This window comes from Sus scrofa, chromosome 5, assembly GCF_000003025.6.
Source record: "Sus scrofa isolate TJ Tabasco breed Duroc chromosome 5, Sscrofa11.1, whole genome shotgun sequence".
Lineage (NCBI taxonomy): Eukaryota > Metazoa > Chordata > Mammalia > Artiodactyla > Suidae > Sus > Sus scrofa.
This window is the reverse complement of record NC_010447.5, coordinates 34,714,155-34,727,954: the sequence shown is the minus strand read 5'-3', so window position 1 is coordinate 34,727,954 and position 13,800 is coordinate 34,714,155. Positions and strand designations below refer to the sequence as shown.

At 44.5% G+C, this 13,800-nt stretch overlaps 1 protein-coding gene across 4 annotated transcripts in view; it reads left to right on the top strand.

Moving 5' to 3' along the window:
- PTPRB (protein tyrosine phosphatase, receptor type B) overlaps positions 1-13,800 on the top strand; it is a 138,379-nt gene that overhangs the window by 66,884 nt on the left and 57,695 nt on the right. For 3 of the 4 annotated variants that reach the window (XM_021091988.1, XM_021091987.1, XM_001926867.7), the window contains 3 exons: positions 7,216-7,479; positions 12,209-12,472; positions 13,004-13,267. In XM_021091988.1, coding sequence (XP_020947647.1) covers positions 7,216-7,479; positions 12,209-12,472; positions 13,004-13,267 — 792 coding nt within the window. The remainder of the gene's footprint in view (positions 1-7,215; positions 7,480-12,208; positions 12,473-13,003; positions 13,268-13,800) is intronic. The other variant, XM_021091989.1, reaches the window with a different exon arrangement.

The window sequence follows — 13,800 nt, the reverse complement described above, 5'->3', positions numbered from 1 at the left end:
TCTTTGGGAGTATTCCTTCTTCTTCAACCTTTTGAAAGAGTTTAAGGAGGATGGGCACCAATTCCTCTTTATATGTTTGATAGAATTCACCTGTGAAGCCATCTGGTCCTGGGCTTTTATTTGTAGGGAGTGATTTTATGACCTCTTCAATTTCATTTCTAGTGATTGGTCTGTTCAGTTGGTCTGTTTCTGCTTGATTCAGTTTTGGCAGGCTGTAAGATTCTAGAAAATTGTCCATTTCTTCCAGATTGTCAAACTTATTGCCATATAGTTGTTCATAGTATTCTCTTATGGTTTTTTGTATTTCTGCTGTATCCGTTGTGATTTCTCCTTTTTCATTTATAATTTTGGTGATTTGGGTTCTTTCTCTCCTCTTTTTAGTGAGTCTGGCCAGGGGTTTATCAATTTTGTTCACCTTTTCAAAGAACCAGCTCTTGGTTTTATTAATTTTCTCTATTGTTTTTTGAGTCTCTATTTTATTGATTTCTTCTTTGATCTTTACAATTTCCTTCCTTCTGCTGACTTTAGGACTTCTTTGCTCTTCTTTTTCTAATTCATTTAGGTGGAGGGTTAAGTTGTCAATTTGGGATCTTTCTTCTTTTTTGAGAAAGGCCTGGATTGCTATAAATTTCCCTCTGAGCACTGCTTTCGCAGCATCCCATAGATTTTGAGAGGTTGTGTCTTCATTATCATTTGTTTCAAGATAGTTTTTAATTTCCTTCTTGATTTCCTCATTGACCCATTGGTTTTTTAGTAGCATGTTGTTTAGTCTCCATGCAGTAGGTTTTTTCTCTTTGCTTTTCCCATGGTTGATTTCTAATTTCATGGCATTGTGGTCAGAGAAGATACTTGAGATAATTTCTATGCTCCTAAATTTATTGAGATTCGCTTTATGTCCCAATATGTGGTCGATTCTTGAGAATGTTCCATGAGCATTTGAGAAGAATGTGTATTCTGATTTTTTTGGATGTAGTGTCCTGAAGATATCAATTAAGTCTAACTTTTCTATTGTTTCCTTTAGGATCTCTGTTGCTTTATTGGTTTTCTGTCTAGAGGATCTGTCCATTGATGTGAGGGGGGTATTTAGGTCTCCTACTATGATTGTATTCTCATCAATATCTCCCTTTATGTCTGTTAATATTTGTTGTATGTATCTGGGTGCTCCTATGTTTGGGGCATATATGTTGATGATAGTAACATCCTCTCCTTGGATGGATCCCTTAATCATTAAATAGTGTCCTTCTTTGTCTTTCTTTATGTCTTTTGTTTTAAAGTCTATTTTGTCTGATATGAGCGTTGCAACTCCTGCTTTTCTGTCATGTCTATTGGCATGAAATACTTTTCCCCAGCCTTTCACTTTCAATCTATATGTATCTTTTGTCCTAAGGTGAGTTTCTTGTAGGCAGCATATTGAAGGTTTTTGCCGTTTTATCCACTCAGCCATTCTGTGTCTTTTGATTGGGGCATTCAGTCCATTGACATTTAAGGTGATAATTGATAGATGATTATTTATTGCCATTTGATCCTCGTGTTCCAGTTGATTCTATGGTTCTCCATTCTTCTTTTTTTTTTTTTTTTTTTTTTTTGGTTGGATGGTCTCCTGTTATTATCTGCTTGAGTGTATTTTTTTTTTTCATTTTTTACACATGCAATATTTGGTTTTGGCTTGTGGTTGCCCTGTTTTTTAAGTATGCTAACCCCTTCCCATAATTGTGTGTTTTAGCCTGATGGTCCTGTAAGTTCAAACACTTCATTATTATATTAAAATTAAGAAGAGAGACATACATACAAACAAAAAGGATTATTTACCTCCTAACATCCCTTGCCCACATTTTATGGTTTTGATGACTCTTTTATTTTTTTCTTTTTAATTTTATTTTGTTTGAAGCATGTTCATGATTAAATCTGTATGCTGGCTTATTTGAGTGACTGCTCTCTGATTGTATCTTCCTCAGTCCTAGTTCTTCCTCTTCTTCTTCTTCTTCTTTTTTTTTTTTTTCTTTTCTTTTTTCTTCCCTTTCCTTCCTTTCTTTTTGGTTTAGAGAAGCCCTTTCAATATTTCCTTTAACCTGGGTTTTGTGTTGCTGTATTCTTTAAGTTTTTGTTTGTTGGGAAAAATTTTTATTTCCCCTTCTATTTTAAATGATATTCTTGCTGGATAAAGTATTCTAGGTTGCATATTTTTTCCTTTGAGCACTTTAAATATCTCTTGCCATTCCCTCCTGGCCTGTAGTGTTTCTGCAGAGAAATCAGCTGATATTCTTATGGGGGTTCCCTTGTAGGTAACATTCTGTTTTTCTCTTGCTGCCTTTAGGATCCTCTCTTTATCACTAACTTTTGCCATTTTTATTATGATGTGTCTTGGTGTGGGTCTGTTTGGGTTCAGTTTGTTTGGGGCCCTCTGTGCTTCTTGTATCTTGAATCCAGTATCCTTTAGATTTGGGAAGTTTCCAGCGATAATTTCTTCAAATATATTTTCCATTCCTTTATCTTTTTCTACTCCTTCTGGAATTCCTATTATGCGTAGATTGGCCCGTTTTATATTATCCCATAGGTCTCTTATATTGCTTTCCAGTTTTTTGATTCGGTTTTCTGTCTGTTGACCAGATTGAGTGATTTCCATTATTCTATCTTCCATATCACTGATTCGTTCTTCTGCATTATTCATTCTGGTTTTTACTGCCCCTAGTTCAGTTTGCATCTCTGCAAATGAATGTTCTAGTTTTTCTTGGCTCCTCCTTATATTTTCTAGCTCCTTTCTGAGGGTATCTGCATTGCTGTTCATATCTTCTCTTAATTCCTTCAGTATTTTCACTATTTCTCTTTTGAACTCCAGGTCTGTCAGACTGCAGAGATCAGTTTCATTGTTGACTGTTTTAGGTGAGTTCTCCTGTTGGTTTGACTGGGGGTGGTTTCTCAGCTTCTTCATCTTGCTTGTTGTCTTCTTTCTCCTGAGGGAGTTGTACTCTCCGTTATCGGGTAGTGCTTGCCTTGTCACTGCCCTGGAATATTTCCTGAGGGCTGTCGTTGTTGGTCAATCTTTTTTTTGAGACAGTGTGGCTTTTCTGGAGTGTTGATGGGACTAACAGTGTTTCTTTGAAGCAAAGGAGGACTTCCTGAGGGCAGACAGGACTGGGAGGTCCACCCCACGATGGTAGCAGATTTCACTTGGTTCTCAGCACCCCCTGGGGTCTTGGGCGGGTAGCAGGGCCTTTGGAGACTCAAGAGGCTCCTCCCCAGAACAGCCCGACTCAGAAAGACCGTCTGAGATCTTTTCCCAAGTCGGCCAGGCTTGTTGCAGCTTTTCTGGGCTGCAGGGGGTCCTGCCTGGAGCTGGCAGTCCTATGCAGCTGGTCCACTAGGTCTCAGCACCCCCTGGGGTCTTGGGCGGGTAGCAGGGCCCTTGGAGACTCAAGAGGCTCCTCCCCAGGACAGCCTGACTCAGAAAGACCGTCTGAGATCTTTTCCCAAGTCGGCCAGGCTTGTTGCAGCTTTTCTGGGCTGCAGGGGGTCCTGCCTGGAGCTGGCAGTCCTATGCAGCTGGTCCACTAGGTCTCAGCACCCCTTGGGGTCTTGGGCGGGTAGCAGGGCCCTTGGAGGCTCAAGAGGCTCCTCCCCAGGGCAGCCCGATTCAGAACGACCGTTTGAGATCTTTTCTCGATTCGGCCAGGCTTGTTGCAGGTTTTCTGGGCTGCAGGGGGTCCTGCCTGGAGCTGGCAGTCCTATGCAGCTGGTCCACTAGGTCTCAGCACCCCCTGGGGTCTTGGGCGGGTAGCAGGGCCCTTGGAGGCTCAAGAGGCTCCTCCCCAGGACAGCCCGACTCAGAAAGACCGTCTGAGATCTTTTCCCAAGTCGGCCAGGCTTGTTGCAGCTTTTCTGGGCTGCAGGGGGTCCTGCCTGGAGCTGGCAGTCCTATGCAGCTGGTCCACTAGGTCTCAGCACCCCTTGGGGTCTTGGGCGGGTAGCAGGGCCCTTGGAGGCTCAAGAGGCTCCTCCCCAGGGCAGCCCGATTCAGAACGACCGTTTGAGATCTTTTCTCGATTCGGCCAGGCTTGTTGCAGGTTTTCTGGGCTGCAGGGGGTCCTGCCTGGAGCTGGCAGTCCTATGCAGCTGGTCCACTAGGTCTCAGCACCCCCTGGGGTCTTGGGCGGGTAGCAGGGCCCTTGGAGGCTCAAGAGGCTCCTCCCCAGGACAGCCCGACTCAGAAAGACCGTCTGAGATCTTTTCCCAAGTCGGCCAGGCTTGTTGCAGCTTTTCTGGGCTGCAGGGGGTCCTGCCTGGAGCTGGCAGTCCTATGCAGCTGGTCCACTAGGTCTCAGCACCCCCTGGGGTCTTGGGCGGGTAGCAGGGCCCTTGGAGGCTCAAGAGGCTCCTCCCCAGGACAGCCCGACTCAGAAAGATCGTCTGAGATCTTTTCCCGATTCGGCCAGGCTTGTTGCAGCTTTTCTGGTCTGCAGGGGGTCCTGCCTGGAGCTGGCAGTCCTATGCAGCTGGTCCACTAGGTCTTAGCACCCCCTGGGGTCTTGGGCGTGTAGCAAGGCCCTTGGAGACTCAAGAGGCTCCTCCCCGGGGGAGCCCGTCTCAGAAAAACCGTCGGAGAATTAGGTCGATCTATTCACGGCCTGGCTAGGCTTGTTCTAGCTTTTCTGGGCTGCAGGCCTTTTTTAGGGGGCTGGTGGTGTTTGGTGCTGCTCTGTGGAAGTGTAGCCCCTCCAAAGGGCAAGCAGGCCTGTGCAGGGAGAGCCCCTGCGGTGGTAGGCTTCAGGCAATTGTTGAGGCCAGCCCTCCTGGATGGCAGGCAGCCCCAGGTTCGGCGAGAGCGTAGGGGGTGGCGGGGGTGGGGGGAGGGAATGCACTGGGAAGCACAGCTTTCTGCTAGCTAGCGGGCCTGTAAGCTTGCTGTGGTGTGGGGGGTATTCTATGGGGACCCACCCCTTCTTCTCTCCCCTCCCAGCACGGGCGCAGACCAGGCTCTTCTCCCAGGTTCCCTCTGAGGCGGCTTTCCACTCCCCCGCCCCTAGAGTATTGCTCCCTTCCTCTGCGACAGCTTTGTTTTCTAGTCTCCCAGGCAGTCTCTGCCCCGTCAAATGGTTTAGAGACCTCCCAAGCAGTTTCCGCTCTTCCCCGCCCCCCTAGCCCGGGGACTAATCTCTGGAGCCGAGGTCTCGGTGCCCAGCCCCCACCCCCAGGCGTCCCCCGGCCCTTTCTTGGGGACTAACCTTCGGAGGCGAGGTCTCGGTGCCCAGCCCCAACCCAGGTGTCCCCCGGCCCCCTCTCGGGGACCAACCTTCAGAGCTGAGGTCTCGGTGCCCAGCCCCCACCCAGGCGTCCCCCGGCCCTTTCCCGGGGACTAACCTCTGGAGCCGAGGATTCGGTGCCCAGCCCCCACCCAGGCGTCTCAATTTTTGGTGACTGTGCCCGTAGTTCAGATGGTCCGTTGGGTTCTTGATCGTTTTTCCGTACTCCGACTTACTGCTACACTCTTCTCTGCATCTGGAGATTCCTCCGGTTGGTTTGATCTTTCCCCGGTAGGAGACTTTCCAGGGTGCGGGATCCCTTTCTCCTCCGCAGTTCCCTTTCGGGAGCGCCGGTCCCGCTCGGATTCACCTTCTCTCACTCTCCTCTTTTCTCCCGTTCTGCCCAATAATGTCACGAATTTCTTGCCGTTATTGGAGTTTAGGTTCCTCTGCCAGCGATTGGTTGTTGTTCTGTGCGAGTCATTTCTTCTGTAGATGTGTTTTTTTTTTGTTGTGTTTGTGGGAGAGGGCGAGCGTGTCCCCCTACTCCTCCGCCATCTTGTCCTCTCTAAAGTTTTAATTTTACATCTAGGAAATGCCCATATACATGGAACAGCATTAGCAGAATTATTCACTAGGGTGCTGTTTATAATTTTGATGATGGATAATTGCTTGTGAATGTAAAGAAGACTTTGGGGATTAAGTCACAAAGTCAGAGCCTAGTAGATGAGAAGGATGCTCAGAAGTCATCTAGGAGTTCCCTTCATGGCTCAGTGGTTAACGAATCCGACTAGGAACCATGAGGTTGTGGGTTCGATCCCTGCCCTTGCTCAGTGGGTTAAGGATCCACTGTTGCTGTGAGCTGTGGTGTAGGTTGCAGACGCAGCTCGGATCCTGTGTTGCTGTGGCTCTGGCGTAGGCTTACAGCTATAGCTCAGATTAGACCCTTAGCCTGGGAACGCCCATATGCTGCAGGAGCAGCCCACCCAAGAAATGGCAAAAAGCCAAAAAAAAAAAAAAAAAAAAAAGAAGTCATCTAGACAAATCCTATCCATTATATGTGGTACACTGACACTGGCAATTTTATGAAAACATTTAGCTGAAGTCAGTCAACCAATGGTGAAAACAGTACTTCAATTCATATATACCATAATATTTTATTCTGATATTCACTACTGACAGTACTATTTACTATGCATTTTTTTCTAATGCACAGAACAGCTATTACTCAATACCACAATGATTGATTTGCAGACTGTATTTCTAGCCAGGAAACTCCTTGAAGGCATCCACATCTTTTCCATTTTTGTGTACTTGGCAAATAGTAGGTTCTTAGTAAATGCGGCACTAAACCTCAAATGAGATAAGCGCATGATTATGGGCGACATCAGAAAGGCCATTATCGCCACAACAGCCACAACAGATCTTTCTGCCCTCAAGTCCAGTCTCCAGACTTGTTGCTTCCAGGAGAGGTGTTTAGGTTTATTTCTTACCACTAGGGGGCAGGAAATGCTTTCCAAAGGGAAATGCAGCCCCTCTACTGGTGTTAATGGTTAGACTCTCCAGAAATAATTTAACCACAAGCAATTCAAAGCTATCCCAATGTCTAAGACGTTAGTGAAGAGATTGGTTCAAGCTCATTCAGATTGTTAACCTTCCCTTCCCTCCCAAGGGAACCTCCTGACACATTCACATAAAAATGCCTCTGCTTAAAATATTTTACAAACAGCACTGTAAAAATGCAGTGGCAGCATCCTTATATTTCTGAGGCATCCGAAAGACCCCTGTATTTTTATTTTGGTTAGCCCTCCAGGGGAAGAACTCTCAGCTTCTAGAAGCTAAGGTGAAATCCTCACACTTCCTTGACCTCATAGGCAGTCGAGTCTCCTGAGCCCACAGTTGTCGCCAACCGCAATAGGTGACTCCGACTTTTGACTGTGCTTTCCTTTTCGAATTTTCTTCCCCTTGTTAATCCCAGTCCCTTCCAGTGTGAGTGGAGTAACAGTGAACAATTCCGGTCGTAATGACTACCTGAGCATATCCTGGCTGCCGGCTCCTGGAGACGTGGATAACTACGTGGTGACCCTCTCCCATGACAGCAGGGTGGTTCAGTCCCTTGTGATTGCCAAATCTGTCAGCGAATGCTCCTTCAGCTCCCTCACCCCAGGTCGCCTCTACAACGTGACCATAACTACGAGGAGCGGCAAGTATGAAAATCATTCCTTCGGCCAAGAGCGGACAGGTGAGGCTATAAGAGCTACAGGCTCTATAAGAACCAGCTGGGGAGTTCCCACTGTGGCTCAGTGGGAACGAATCCAACTAAGAGCCATGAGGTTGCGGGTTCAATCCCTGGCCTTGCTCACTGGGTTAAGGATCTGGTGTTGCCATGAGCTGTTGTGTAGGCTGCAGATGTGGCTCAGATCCTGTGTTGCTGTGGCTGTGGTGTAGGCCGACAGCTGTAGCTCTGATTCGCCCCCTAGCATGGGAACCTCCATATGCCGTGGGTACGACCCTAAAAAGCAAAAAAAATAGAACTAACCAGGAGTTCCCTGGTGCCTCATTCCCTGGTGCCTTAGTAGGTTAAGGATCCAGCGTTGTCACTGCTGCGGCTCGGGTTGCTGCTGTGGCACAGGTTTAGCCCCTGGCCCAGGTAATTCCTCATGCCACAGGTGCAGCCGAAAAGCAAACTAAACAAACCAGCTGTGTGGTTCAGATCATAGATCTGCAACAATTCTGTAATGATAGGACCGAAGACTGTTGAGACCACAGAATTGTGATCATCTTCACATCTTGACCCAAGAAATTATTTATGTGAGCAACTGTTACCTTCAGAGTAAGATGGACACAACATTCATGGCTGGAGTTCATGACCTATTCAAATTTAGTAACAAGTATTCCTGTTCAGGAAGTACTTTTTGGTTACTGGACTCTGGCTTTACATAGATTCACTGACTTAATCCTTTCAAAGTCCGTGTTGAGGTGGTTGTCATAATTATTCCTATTTTATGGGGTCTTTTGGTTCAGGGTAACTTGTCCAACTGTTTAACTTGCTTAACAGCCATCGCATTTCAGATACTGGGTTTAAAACCCAGTTCTGAATAACTCCAGAGCCTACAAAGTTCTCTGTCTTGAAGTTCTTCCTAAAATGTCTGTTGGTCAACAACACTGTCTATCCTTTTTCATATAAGGTGAAAATGTGAACCTTCATAATTCTGGGACTAGGAGTCAAATCTTACAAAGGCTTTGAAGGCCTGGTCTTCACTGTGCTGGAAAAAAAAAACTAAATTTAGACAGCTACCATTTCCCCAATATACCTATGCTTCCTGGGGTTTACATCTGAAATTTCTGCTTAAACTTGACATTGATATTTTCTCAACTCTTTCCTGCTAAGCTGTGGGTTGATGTTTGCATTTTAAAATGTCAGTTTTTCCATGAAGATCTGGGACAACCATCATCCAATGCCCCAGTACAAGGTTGGAGCCTATTAGGCACTCAGTGAATGTTTGATGAATATATAATCAGAAATCGCCTCGATCAGGGGTTTTCATTTGTGGTTTGAGAGTAGCCTTTAGGAAAGAATAGCCCCCAAATTGTCTGAGAAGTTGTTGGGAACAGGGAAGGTATATGCATTTCTTCCAAAAGAGTGAATGGCTTCTATCAGATTCTCATAGCTCTCGTGACCTCTAAAAGGTTAAGAATCACTGATTTGCATTGTTACAGCATGCTAGCATTGAAAGTGTCCCCAGAATGATCTAATCCCATCTCATTTGAGATGAAGTGTTAGAGAGAAAACTGTGGCTTCCCTAAGTCATATGGCTGAAAAGTCACCAAGCTCAAGAGAACTTCAGGGCAGTTTCCCCATGACATCATGCTCTCCCTGAAAGCATTAGTCAGGGATATGAAGAGATAGTCTTGCCTCTCAATGAGTTTAAGTCTAATTATGCTGATTAGCCCAATATTGACTTAGATCTGAAGAGCAGATTTCTATTTACAAAGCAGCCTGTGTCCATGTCCTATGTTGATCATCTCAGAGCCTAAAAATTGCCAGAAATGAGAGGATATGTCATCCAACTAGGAACTCCTTGCTTCCCCTCAGGGTCAGTTCACAAATGTTTCCCATCCATATGAACTTCATACTGCAAGGCCTTGTGTTAGGGTTGTTTTTATTTATTTTATTGGGGGGGTTTTTTGCCCTTTTTTTTTTTTTTAGGGCCATATCCAGGCATATGGAGGTTCCCAGGCTAGGGGTCTAATTAGAGCTGTTGCTGCCAGCCTACACCGCTGCCACAGCAACACCAGATCCGAGCCGCGTCTGCGACCTACACCACCACTCACAGCAATGCCGGATCCTTAACCCACTGAGCGAGGCCAGGGATCGAACCCGCAACCTCATGGTTCCTAGTCAGATTCATTTCTGCTGCGCCACGACAGTAACTCCTAGGGTTGTTTTTAAATGCAAGAAAAGTGATCCTTCATGCAAAGCACCCTTTTGATTCTATCAGCATGAGCTTGGATCCAGCTCCTGACCCATCAAGGCATACCATTGCCCCTGACAGATCGGTGTAACTGGAGAGTCGTGTCTGAGTTGTTGCCTTGTTGATTTTGGCTGATTATCTCAATGCCCTTTTCCTTTTTGAATGTTCTTGTTCTACATTTTGGGTGAAAATGTCAATATTTCTAATTCTGTGTCACATCATCTCACTGTGCTGCCAGGCAAGTCTCACAAATTACCCCCAGTTCCACCTGGAGAGCCCCTTATTGACTGACCATGGTTTTAGCCTCGTTTTTCTTCCTGTAATAGTTGCTTTGCCTTAAGTAAATTGCCTAGATCATTGATTTTCTTAGCCCATATATACAATGTCACTTCGGATTTTCTTTGATAAGTCTGTGATGAGTAAATTCGAACAACACTCCGACTGATTCCAGGTAAATGTCTTGAAAAAAAGCATATCTGCCTTTGCTCCACGTCTGTTGCGAGATGTATTCCAATACAAAAACCAGTACACATAAACCAATGTGTAGGTGGGAGAAGCATCATGAGAAATGCAGCTTGGATACCAAAATATTGAAATTTTGGGGTCATTTCATGCTTTGGGAGAAAGTGGAAGAGACAACTTGGACATAGCCTTGGCATATGGTCGGAACAGAAATCCCTTAACATACCCCAAACACAGAGGCTGCACAGACCCAGAGAAATGCTAGCGTTGAACTCGAAGCCTAGGACCCTGAATGTGATTGAGTTTACACCTCTTCTCAATGCTCCTTCTCACTAATATTTATAAAATCCAGTTATATCCAAATAACAATGAGTCTAGGGCCTTCTTTAATTAAAATACAGACCCAGGGAGCTCCCACTGTGGCACAGCAGGTTAAGGAGCTGACAGCATCTCTGTGGTGGCACAGGTTCAATCCCTGGCCCTATGCAATGGGTTAAGGATTTGGTGTTGCCTCAGCTGTACCACAGGTCCCAGCGGTGGCTCAGATTCTATCCCTGGCCTGGGAAATTCCACATGCCGTGAGTGTGGCTGAAAATAAATAAATAAATAAAATAAAATACAGCCCAAATGAATAATTAGAATGTGCTTAATATCATACTCAAAATACAGAATTGCCTTATTTTATAGTGTTCCTCTTAACAAGCATTGACTGATCAATTGAGAAAGAAACTATGGGTACACAGAATTGTTTGTTCATTTATATATTTATGGAGAATGTGAGATACACAAAATTGGATTAATCACAGTTCTTGGTTCAGGACCCTATGCATCAATTGCCACATTACCACTTTTATTTATTTTCTACACATTAAATTTAATTGAGACTTTAATTAGTAATTTTTAATAATTTAATATGTACATGAGAAACCATCCTTGACTCCTATTTTTCTCTCTTCCTGTCTGTGTTAGAGTTCGATTATTTACATAGTCCTAAAATTATAGGTTTTTAAATTTTTAGTTGTTTTGACATGGAAAAGGTCTTTTCTGTGCAGTGTGCAATCTTTTGGAACTTAGCTTTTTTTCACTTAATGGTAAATTCATCCATAGTTTGTGTTTTGACAGTAAGGAAAAGAAATCCAGATTTTTATGAGTGCTCTATAATATTTCAGTGTGTTTATTTACCACTTCATTCCTCCAGTCTCCTGTGGATGGGCATCTTCTCTCTCACACTTTATCAAGTTTTTAAATCTTGCCAATCAAATGGATGTAAAAGGGCATTTTGCTACAGCCCTGACTTGCATTTCTTTGATCAATGATACCAAACATCTTTTCATGGGTTAATTACCGTATGTTTCCTCCTCTTCCATTTTTCTTTTGGATTGTTTTACTCTTCCTGGTAACTCATTATCAAATCTCCAGTCACCACAGTATTTGGGATTATTAATATCATCACCGTCATTCATATTAATCATCACTTAGGATGTTTAATGTTCCATCTTGTACATGACACTGGGTGTAGGCTAACAACAGGATTAGAATTCATTCCTCAGGTTCTTTTAGAAGATCCTTTATCACTCCAAATAGTGTCACAATCTTTCCCCCTCCAGAAATTTGTGATCCAGAGATCCAAAATTTTTCTTTTTTTTTTTTCTTTTTTTGTCTTTTCAGGGCTGCATCTGCTGCATGTGGAGGTTCCCAGGCTAGGGATCAAGTCAGAGCTGCAGCCACTGGCCTACATCACAGCCACAGCAACACCAGATCTGAGCCACGTCTGCAACCTACGCCACAGCTCACAGCAACGCCGGATCCTTAACCCACTGAGCAAGGCCAGGGATCAAACGATCAAACCTGTGTCCTCATGGATGCTAGTCAGATTTGTTTCTGCTGCACCACGATGGGAACTCCTAACATTTTTCTTTTAAATGCACACAATAAAAATCTACTCACTCTTTCATCGTCCCAGGTTGTCATCTGTGATCCCTCGCTCCGTCAGAGTCCCTAAATCTTTAGCTGTTTTCTGTTTTCTTTTTGCAGTGCCTGACAAGGTCCAGGGAGTCAGTATCAGCAACTCGGCCAGGAGTGACTATTTAAAGGTATCCTGGGTACACGCCACCGGAGACTTTGATCACTATGAAGTCACCATTAAAAACAAAAACAACTTCATTCAAACGAAAACCATCCCCAAGTCTGAAAATGAGTGTGTATTTGTTAAGCTAGTCCCTGGACGGTTATACAGTGTCACTGTTAGTACAAAAAGTGGACAATATGAGGCCAGTGAACAAGGAAATGGGAGAACAAGTAAGTGAAAAGATTGCAAAATTTGATGGTTGGTTGGGACTTGAAGGTCATCAAGTACATAGTGTATCTTCACCTTGAATCTTCTCTACTTACTGATCAGTAAACGGCATTTTCAGTTACCCTCACTGGGAGCTAACATCATTCAGCCAAGCCATGGCCTATAATTACAGAGTATTTGTTGGCAGATAAAAGCAAGCATATTGGGGGAGCAAGAAGGCCAAATTTCCCATTTTTCTCCCTGTCCTCCCGCATTGTGGCATTTAAAATCATTTTATCTTATGAGTGAGATCATAACTCATTTTATAATTATATTCTACCAACATTTAGCATATAAGATTTATGTCAGGAAAAAAATTACAATTTTAATAGTCCCTTCCAATTTTTCTTGTTTAATTATGCGTGAAGTTGTTGAAGTGGTTTATTGGGGGGGAAGGGAGATGTTTGCCAGTTCTGTGACGTGATTCATAAATTATTGTGTAGTAAACTCTGATCAGTCACTTTCCTGAAATGCCTTCTCACATTCCTTCCTAGTCCCAGAGGCGGTTAAGGATCTCACCTTGAGGAACAGAAGCACTGAGGACCTTCAGGTGACATGGACACGTGCTGACGGGGACGTCGACCAGTATGAGATCCAGCTGCTCTTCAATGATATGAAAGTATTTCCTTCTTTTCACCTGGTCAATACGGCAACGGAGTATCGATTCACCTCCCTCACACCAGGGCGCCAGTATAAAATTCTTGTCTTGACCGTCAGTGGAGACGTACAGCAGTCAGCCTTCATTGAGGGCTTCACAGGTAATGAGACATAGAACTCTTGAACCTGACTAGATATAGTGGTGTATTTAGCATGTTGGGTAGCCAGACATTTGGGTTGAGGATGTGAAGGGCTAAAAGGGAGATGGCAGGGAAGGGCGAAGGTTATCTTGATAGTGATCGTGATATTGTCCAAGGTACTTTATCAAAGTAAAGTAGGATGAAGGAGAAGAAAAAAAACACAGCTGCATGAAAAATAGCATAGCATTGATGTGAGCAGCTATTCCTTGTGGGGCATAGAGATAAAGTATAAACAACTTGGTTGGTTGGTAGAGTATTCCTTCTTTGGAACTGTTTTAGGAGGGTTGCAAAAACAATTAACATTTATTAAGAGTTACTGTGGGAGTTCCCGTCATGGCTCAGTGGTTAACGAACCCAACTAGCATATGAGGACTCCAGTTCCATCCCTGGCCTCGCTCAGTGGGTTAAGGATCTGGTGTTGCTGTGAGCTGTGGTGTAGGTCGCAGACATGGCTTGGATCCCGCGTGGCTGTGGCTCTGGCGTAGGCCAGAAGC